Below are 10,570 nucleotides of genomic sequence, written 5' to 3'. Positions count from 1 at the left end.
TTTCGGTCATCGTAATTGACGCGATAATATCCTGCAATTAAAGAGAAAATTAGCTTCTCCTATTAAGCTATTATATCATATTCTTTAGTCATATTCAGTGAAAACTCATTCGTTAGTTCTCATGTCTCTTTCTAGAGAGCATAATAAGAAAGATTCGAATTTTCACGGATATCATCAAATATAAAATGTTACTTAACTTAAAGTAAACGTAAGGACATGGATACTCGGCGATAAATACTCACCAGTATATTTCATATTGATTATTATGAAATCATTAATATTCAATTTACTGATATATATATAAGGCTTGATACCATAAAATAAAATTTTCGATGTAACATTCATGAAAGTAAAATTTGATATCTTGAGACAAGTTATAGGTATTTTCCAATTCGCTTCGTTGAAATTATATGCTGAAAGTGTTGCAAACCCATTATAATCACAATCGACTTTCAACTCAGGAAAATGCCTTTTTGTCATCCATGTATCCATTATTTCAGTTATGTTGTAGAGCAATTTGTCATTATTTGTTAAGGAACTTTGCACAATAGCCCAGAGACCACTCATAGAATCTGTGGTATTGTCACTAAGCAAATAAAAACAGATTTTAGTAACAATTCGTGAATTTTTTATTAAGTTTGTCGGAAAAGAACGTGCCGTTTTGACGTTTAAAATGAAACAGTAAATTGAGATATTGAAACGTTTATTCAATTCATGATACCATCTCCATTTTAATCGATAATCTGCTGCCACCTTAGAAGTCATACCAATTCACCTCACATTATGACTGCTTCTGCCACCAACGGAATCTGTCGGAAAAACGGCACGAACTTTTGCAACAACCTAATACTAATTTAATCTTGAAGAAAGTGATTGCCATATTTTACGTCGATTTCGTAAATTATAGTCCCAGCAGACAAGATAAAGTTTTAATAACGGATTATAGACATCTTCAGTGTCAATTATACGTCATTAATAGAGTTAATGTCGTATTACAATTTAGGGTAAATATATCAAATAATACATTTATGACATATGAAAGAAATCTTAAATTCCGAAGATGTCTTACAAAATTATTAGAAGGATATTGTGTCGCAATTTAAGACGTCTTCGAAACACTTTCAAAATGTCTTAAGCAAGATGTATTTATGACATATTTGGATTCGCGTTTTTTCGTGGAATATGAAATAATTAATTAGGATGCACTATTATCTCATTATATAATGCATCACTCACCATTTCTTCGCAAGTTTCCGGATAATTTCCTTGTAGACATATTCCGGCGCTTCGAGAGAATAAAATAACATGCGCATTATAGCAGCTCCTGTAATAATTTATAAGCACAACGGAATAAATTAATTTAATCGTAGAGTATTATACTTAAGTGTAGTATTCTTGGGTGTAGCATATCTGTGCTATTATTGAAACAGCTACATAATAAAAAATACGGCAGAATTGAAGTTGGAAAAAAAGCTTCTTTGCAACACAAACTGCTTGCTACGCAGCCTTATTTATTTAGCACTATCTGTTTAACATATGTAGCAAATACCATTAAAATCAGTTTTGACGTAGAACTTCTTCACAATAGCGCAACGATATATTTTTTATAATACATTATCCTATATTTATTCCGCAAAGTTAACTACTTTATTTTTAATAAATAGTCATTGATTTAATTGATATAATATAGCATTACAAGCGAAACCATAATTTTTTAAACAATTAGGTTTTCGTGATTTATGAATTCCAAGCCTTTTTCAAAATTTACGTTTTTATAACATTTTATTCATAAACGTTCAAATAAAAAAAAAATTTAAGTAATACCCAGTTTCAAAGAAATGTTTATAACTAAAAGTCACTAGATGTATTACACAGCCAATATGCTAAATCGCAATTGGAATAAAGTGTAGTGCACAGGAATTAATATATAATTGCTGTAAATTACGTAATATTGAAGACTGTACGAAAAGATAAAAACAAGGTATAATGTACTTAATTTTGAACACGCTTTCAACATTACCAAATATTTCATCTCCTTATAAATTCCATATTTAAAATGTACTCTCATTCAAATTAAAAATAATTTTAAATGCAGTCATGTTTTTTCAGTGTTTACAATATATAGTATACAGAAAGTTATTTATATGAGTTCATTACGTCCCACCTTTATTATAATACGGTCGAGAATAATAAATTGCATCAATTTCATCAATGGGATGCACGAATTTGTTCTGCGACACAGGTGCCATTTGGAAATCGACATCATAGTACAAAGCACCCTGCATAGTCTGAACGATGGAAAGGTCCATAATCGACGAGTCACGTTCGTACTACAAGTGAATGTTGTTGCGGTCGAGTTAATATAATACAGAAAAAATTGTACAACACAATTTTACAATATAAAGGTATGAAATGACTAACTTAAAGAAACTTAAATACATTTTGGCAACGCTAAAAATATAGAATTACCTGGAAAATGGCAAAATAACTTAAGAATGATGCAAATATCTTAATTAGCCAAAAATAACAAGGGGATATTATTTGGACGAGGACTTCCCGCGCTAATGAATCGCCTACTACCTTGTAGATATACATTTTACGACCAGGAAAATCTGTAGCATTATCGTACTTAAAGCTTTCTTCCCTGCAAAATAAACATAAAATTATTCGGTGAAATATATCTTTGCCATTATATATTCATAATTGTTTATTGTAGCGCAATTTCAGGAAGAAAATATCTTCATAAATTTCACATTTTCCAACAACTATTTGCCTCATTAAAAGTTATGTACTCGTTTTTTACACTGTCGATTAATATAATAATATCCTTTTTGAATAACAGAGGAATCATTACTCTAAAATTTTACCTCAGAAGCATTTATCAGATTGCACAATAACATTAGCAACACACTGATTATGTACCTGTATATAATAACTCCTAAACTTCCTCTAATCTGAGATGGAAAATACGGAATTACGATGTGATCAGTTTCAATACATCTATAATGGACACCAAGGTAATTTTTGAAAAGTTCTTTCGTCTTCAGAATTTCCAACGTAATGTTCGTATTTTTCACTATATCCCGTTGATACCAGTACAAATCATCGCCCAAATTACTATGAGTCATGTTATCAACCATTATGATTGCCACTTGACTTGAAGCTATAGGTTTGCTGGTATGGAAATACGTTAATGAGGTATCATCTGACTTGTTTATCAGCTGTTGTACTGGCATATTCGATATAACTTTGTACTGCTCAGGATGCTCGATAATAATCTCATAATTCATATGTATTTCCGGTTCGTCCCAACATGGAAATAATGTTCGAGCACGATTTGATGTCGACAATATTCCAAGAAACCACCTAACGCAAAGCAATATTTCAACAATGATAAATTAATTTCAGGTTTTGCATCAAATTTCATCAATTAGTTAGCTATATATGGTGTTAATTGTTATTAAATTAATAGTTATGCCTGACTCTTGGAATAATATTTATGTAAAATGACGCACCGTTCATGTTAATAGTAATTAACATTTTTTAATAATTATATAGTTTATGCAACGATTGTATTTCATCGTTAAAGTCATTTGGTTCGAATTAATGCACAAATTGTAATATTTACCGAACGATAGAATTTAAATCTCTTTATAAAAGTTAAATTTAAAGACAAAAGTTATACGACTATTTTGTGCCCGAAGTTCATTACTTTATATAAATTCAGAAAAAAATATATTTCTCCTAACGAAAGACAATTACACTTGCAGTTACATTTATATTTAATTTTCCGGAGAATACAAAATTTCCTTTGAAATCAAGCGGCACAAGTGCGGCACGACACTAAGATATAACTAAGCTGAACATAATTTAGTTTGATATGAAAAACAGCAGATAATATCACAGCACTATAAATAGCTTATCCGAAGTTTTTACGTCAAAAAAATTTTGATTAATATATCTTACCAAATAAAGCCATAAGAAAAAGCATTTTTCTTATATATTTACTAAATTTTTTTCATACTTATCATATTACTATTTGCATAAAATACTAGCTTGAAAAAATTTCATATCTTTATATCAGTTTTGATTTAAACGTTGTGTGTCTCGAAAATAAAAGAGGGAAAACAAAAGTGTAAGCATTTATGTATACATGTGTGTGTAGGTGAGTGTAATAATTATTAAGTTAGTCTAATAATTATGTAACGAATTAGTATTTTTAATCATTTTACCATATATTATTATACATTAGTTTTCATTGTATTATTACTATGCAAATATTTCCTTATTGAGCCTAAATTTTGACAGTTTTGTGTGTTACTAACTTTCTTGTATCTAGACTGTTTTGCAACCTACTATATAAAACTATAATACTGCTACTATATACTTGCTACTATATAAAACTATAATACTGTAAATTCTAAATTATAATAAAAATCCTGTAGAACATAATGAAGATAATATTGTAAGATATAGTACATCTAACATATTTTTTCTACTAACTTGGTGTGCATACATCCCATTAAAAAGCTCATTTACCTCCTAGTTGCCTCAGTTTCTGTATATCTCATATACTGATATCTGATAATGTTTTCATTCTTATTGTATATACCGTAAAAATGTATATGTAACTCGTATAATCCAGGAGATATTAAATCATCATATAATATGTCGAACCGCTGTATTTTAGTACAAACACGATAAGATGCATAACGAGTATTCGGATTCAAAGCTTCAGTTATCGATTTCAACAATATACTCGATGTATCTATATACGATCCAAAACAATGCAGACTTAATCTTTTGGTTGGTTTGTGAATTTTGATCACGATGTCGGATTCCCCATCGTAATTTTCAGATTCCATATTTAATTTGAGAAAAAGTTTATAATGTATTGGCTCTATTATTGCAATTGATAAACGTTCATCAGACATAGCGTTTTCACAATCTCTATGGTCCACATCTGCTTTGATAGCCATAGCGATGTTAAGTACCAAAGCAGTATACAATATTTGTTTGAAGCATATCGTACACATTATTGTTTGGAATATATCTGTCAAAGTAATTTACATGCTAGATAAGGAAACGATATAAAGATAAGTACTAATTAAGGAAATAATTATATAGTTTTTCTTTTCCATTATGGCGGAAAGGAGAAGAGAAATAGAAAGATATAGTACCATGTCTTTTACAGAAACAGCATAATATGTTCATAGTCAGAGGTACGTATACATTTATTAACAAGCCAAGGCAGAACTTTCTTTTTATTTTCATATTATTGACATATAAGAAAAGATTGAAACAATATCAATCAACAAGATCGGGAGATATCAACAATATCAGTTATATGTGTTCTACGGAGGATATCATCTTTCAGGGAAAAGAGAGGAATCTAAAGTTCTACATAAATTCTACATAATAATATTCATTTTGCTATATAACCATTACGTATACATATGAGTTGCATATTTTTTAAACTAAAAAGAACTTTTTTTCATAATATAAAGTTTATAAAAATAAAGAGAATACTAAGCGATTATAACAGATATATAGCATGCAGGATTTTGTTACGCGGAGAGACTAAACACATGGAACTCAATAAAATGTAACACAACAGCGCCTTAAATAGTTAGAACTGTAGAACGTATAAACACAAATTTTGTTTTAGAATATCCTGAAAATGCATGATATATTGTAGGCAACGTAATTAATTGTATACCCCGAAAAACAGAGAGAAATTAAAGGGTACAATTGTATACGAAATACAAAGTGACCCAATACTTAATGCATACTTAAAGTCTAAGAGAAAATGTTATTCAGATTTTATTACTTGGATAATATACTGTGGACAATCTTCTACGTATTTGCGGTTGCTCACTCTTAGTCTTTCGACGTATCATTTCTGACTCTTGGTAACTCTAGTATGTGTTGTTATTTATATTGTCGCTGTATATAAAAAGTATTAGCTAACCAATTGAAACTCAGTAAACGAATAATTGAAACTCATGTAAATGTGTTTATGATTAGCTACAGATATAGATATAAACACTCCTGCCGACAAACGTTATATTTTGATTCAAAATTATAACTTTCAGTAGTTACGCGACCTGCGCAAGCGTACATATATGTACATATCTATTGAAAAACATGTAGTAAATATGCTTATATTTCCTTAAAATTTCTACAAAAATTCTACGTCTTACTCAGAAAAATATTTAAATTCTTATAAATTAGAATACAGGGTAAAACGTTATTTTTACACAGCTTGCTCCAAATGGCTTCCAACTGACCTTGATGTTGACCTTGATCCTCAAGGAGGTCAAGACTACTGTTCTTTTACGGCTCTCGTTGTTCATTGCAAAGTTCTTTACAAAAGAAGATAATTATTTACATTAGGGGAACCACCTCCGATGAGGCTCCTTGACATATAGTATCAATCCAGACAGCATTAGATTTCGTGAGGACGTCCTTAGGACGTCTTGAGGAATAATTCTTTTTAAGATTTTATATCTTCTTTACTTTGATTTATTGCCATTAATTTGTAAATACTTTTAGTTACTATATTTCTTTTGGACACAACACAATATTATATATGTTTTGATTCGAATAATATCCAATATTATTCCAAAGGAAGACAGAGGAAGACAAAATGTGTATATGTATACGTGGCTTAATTTTATTTATACACAGTTGACTGGGAAACAGTTCAGACATAATAAAGTTAGCCTACAAAATTGCCAAATTAAGAGACGCTACACTTCGAAAGGCTTACTAAATTATGTTACCAATAATATTATAAATTATATTATGAATTATATCATCATAAATTATTATAAATTTTTATAATATTTAATTATAATCAATATTTAATATTTTTTATGTTATTTTTAATAAAATTGTTACGTATATCCGTCGTTAATAATTTAAAATTTTGGTGACTTGCCAACTTTCATATGTTTAATCATTTTGCAAACCACATAGTAAAAATCTCGTGACCCATAAAAATTATAATATTATAAGTTACAGGATATGCGAAGAAATTTGTTTTAGAAAGTACTAGTACATGTACTATAATACAAAATTTACTTACTTAATTCTAGCTTCCCTAGTGTCTGTATTCGTTACATATTGATATTTAATAATGTTTTTATTTGTTTTGAATACTCCCCAAAATTCTATACGTAGCTTATATAAAACAGAAATTATTGTCTCTCCAAAAATCATGCCGAGAATCTATGTTTTAGTACCAAAATGATAAGATGATGCAATATATCTACTTTGATTTGTTATATAATATAACAAATGTAACGATATGATTGATGTATTTATACCTATATCGTCCAAAACAATGCAGGCTTAATTTCTTAATTTCTTCGTGAAGGTAAACCATAATATCAGATTCACCGTCGAATGTTTGGGATTCCAAATGCGTTGGATGTAAGATCAACTTAAATTTATAATGTATTAGCTTTATTATCCTAACCGATAAATTCTCATTAGTGAAGCGTCTTCACAATTTCCATTATCCGATTCAGTTAAAATGTACATAAATAACATAGCCATAGCGATGTTAAATGTCAAAGCAGAATACAATATTTGCTTTAAACGTACCATATCCATTATCGTTTCAAACATATCTGCCAAATATAATTTACAAAACACACGCAACACTCAAGAAAATCATAACCTAAATTAAACTTTTCAGTTAAATCGAAAAAAAAGGAATAAAGAGAAGATTTATAATATATTTAATAAATATACAAGTTGTGTGACAGCATCCGTACCAACATTATTATATCGTTAAAATGGATCAAGATAAGTAATAGGATCGATACGTTTTCGAAACAACTACGTAAAATTTGGGGTACTAAAGCTCTTGAGCATTCAGCCGAGAACGTTGATAATAACATTGATAGCCACATAATGGTTAAGGACATTGGTACATCTTGCGTCAGACACTCCATATACGTATGCGTGCATGAACATATGTGGATCGATAAATTTTGACAAAATTAGAATAATTACATTTTGACATTACTGGAATATATGTAAAGAAATCAAAACAATAATGATGGTTACATGTCCTGTAAAATATATTTGCTTCATTGAAATATACGAGTTGCAATTACGGATATAACGTCAAGTAATAATATTTCAGTATCTTATCTTTCTAACGCAATACTTCAGACTAATAGCAATTCCAATTCAGTCTGTTGATATACCGGAGGAAAACAAGTTTATCTAACTAAAATAAAGATATCGCACTTAAATACCCCATGTTTGTAAACATAAATATGTATCTAAACTTTCAATCGCTTGCCCTAAATTTTATTTATAACAATATCTGACTAGAATTTGTAACGTAAGTGTCATAGTAATATATCACACAAGTGAACTTATTGTAAAAAAAATGGAAAATGTGAGTACGCACGTGTAACGGATTAATGCGAATAAAATCATTTATCAATAACTGCAAGATCAGAATTCATTATATTCATGTTAAATTTATACTCAGCCAAGTGCGTTCTTGCAAATTATTCAAAGATTCCACTTAGCCATCAGTTGCGATCCGTTTAATTATTATAGTATTATCCGTTTAATTATTATATTATTATTATAGAATTTCATAAAAGGATATGTAGGAAGACAAAAACTGTTTCAATAAATACTGCAATAAAAATATCTATTTGGAAGAGAAAATAATACAATACACATTTACAAATAAAAAAACGAAGTAGGGAGTTTCATAATATAAAATATCAAAGTGTACCACCAAGTGTACCATTATTTATTATTTATGACATAAATTAATATATTTTAAGTAATTATAATAACATCAAAGCAAATGTCTCTATTATTTTATTAAATATAACATCTACTATTAAATCGGATCTAATCTTATTTACAATAACAGATATTATACTAGATGCTAATACATAATACTGATGATTAGTATATTAATATTATACGTTCGATTACATAATTATTCGATACGTCTTTAATTTATTTGTCGATTCTAATACCTAATCAAAGAAACGAATTTAATTCTCTCTCAAACTTTCGGAAATAGTAGGATATTTTCTCTAATTGTATCTTCCGTTGCTTAACGAAAATTTCAATTTCATTTTTCTCTTTCTCTGTTAAATATCGGGTTGATTTTACAAATGCTGACACCTGAAGAAAACAATTTCAATTTACATGAATAATGTAAAATTGCAGTTGTAATTGGTGTAGGATAGGGTAATCATCTTAACAGCACAGATGTCCAAGGGACATCCAAAGTATATCCTGAGGAAGTCATAAGGAGATTTCTTCATCCTCAAGATGTCTTTAAGACGTCCTCAGGAGATCTTGTGCTGTCTGGGCACAATTAATCAGAGAATATATTAATAAAATAATTATAAAATAATTATAAAAAATAAAATATATTAATAAAACGAAAGGAGTAACAATGAAATCGACAAATTTTACTTCTTTAAAATTATACTCAAAATATAATTCCATAATAGTGATACCCAATACTGCAACTGGAGACTTACTACCCAAAATACTGTAAAAAATATACATAAAATTTATTAAAATCCTAAAATAGAACTCACTACTTCCATCTAAACTAAATATATGAAAGAAATATTACGTCGACGGTAATTTATTATAATTCCTTAAGATATGAATTAGCACATCATTCTTCCTTGCATGCTTCTTTACAAATGAACGATATGCTGTCATAATAATCTCATATGACCTTTCTAGATCTGTACCATCGTGGTTTGATATCTTTAAGTCCTCATATTTTAATTTCCATAAAAATTCCAAGTAAGCAATGAGTACATGTTCATTTTCAGCGCATGCCAAATACGTTAAATGCTCTTGAGTATTGTTGCCAGAATGGGTATCTAAAAACTGACGCCAAACCTGTAGATCTACTTCCATCAAACCTGCACAATGTACCCATTCCTTCCACCACGGTCGAACTCTATGACATACGTCAGAAACACCTCACACAAAAATTCTTTATTCAAAAGTTTTCTCTAAACTAATATTATGATATAACATGCAAGATGCAGAAAAAAATTGAAGTTATCGTTACTAATAAAGTGAGGTACACGCACGTAGCGAGATGTTTGATGAGAAAAGTCAGTATAATAGAGGCTGTTTTCCTGCACGACTTATGGCTGAATTTACAAGCCCACCTTAATCTTAATAACCTTAAAGATTTGATCATATTGTCTTCCTGAATATTTTCAATGTATCCAACATTCTCAAGAAGACTATCCAAAATTTTCAAACTAATGATATCGCACTGAAGTATCCTATGTTGGTAAATACAAATATCTATCTAACCTGTCTCAGTCGCCTAACATTAAATTTTATTTATAATCATTTTGTACTCTGAAAATTGCGAAATAACTATTATACAATATATTATGTAAGTTAACTGTTTAAAGAAGAAAAAGAAAAATCGAGAATGTAAGTATGTGAGTGCGAGTGAAATAATGCATCATAATAATGTTCAAGATTTTTATATAATTATTACTGTATTTAGATCTATTTAATCTTCAAGATTTGC

General features: G+C 29.1%; 2 protein-coding genes across 2 annotated transcripts; both read right to left on the bottom strand.

Moving 5' to 3' along the window:
* Window positions 1–6: 6 nt before the first annotated feature.
* On the bottom strand, window positions 7–4,979 carry LOC116851945 (glutamyl aminopeptidase-like). Its single transcript, XM_032831878.1, has 7 exons — window positions 4,540–4,979; window positions 2,923–3,366; window positions 2,581–2,644; window positions 2,165–2,330; window positions 1,237–1,324; window positions 431–586; window positions 7–31 (listed from the first exon to the last, which is right to left on the bottom strand). Exons 1-7 carry the CDS (start codon window positions 4,977–4,979, stop codon window positions 7–9), a joined length of 1,383 nt encoding a protein of 460 aa, XP_032687769.1.
* A 3,780-nt stretch (window positions 4,980–8,759) lies between these two features.
* Window positions 8,760–10,452, bottom strand: LOC116851926. The gene is made up of 4 exons (XM_032831857.1): window positions 10,113–10,452; window positions 9,638–9,976; window positions 9,472–9,550; window positions 8,760–9,174 (listed from the first exon to the last, which is right to left on the bottom strand). Exons 1-4 carry the CDS (start codon window positions 10,223–10,225, stop codon window positions 9,028–9,030), a joined length of 678 nt encoding a protein of 225 aa, XP_032687748.1. The 5' UTR covers window positions 10,226–10,452; the 3' UTR covers window positions 8,760–9,027.
* Between the last annotated feature and the right edge of the window lie 118 nt (window positions 10,453–10,570).

The sequence above is a fragment of the Odontomachus brunneus genome, unplaced genomic scaffold (genome assembly GCF_010583005.1).
Source record: "Odontomachus brunneus isolate Ranch 3 - 2012 unplaced genomic scaffold, Obru_v1 Obru_scaffold_196, whole genome shotgun sequence".
Taxonomy (NCBI): Eukaryota; Metazoa; Arthropoda; class Insecta; order Hymenoptera; family Formicidae; genus Odontomachus; species Odontomachus brunneus.
Note: the sequence above shows the minus strand (reverse complement) of the source record. Positions and strands in the feature narration are given on the sequence as shown.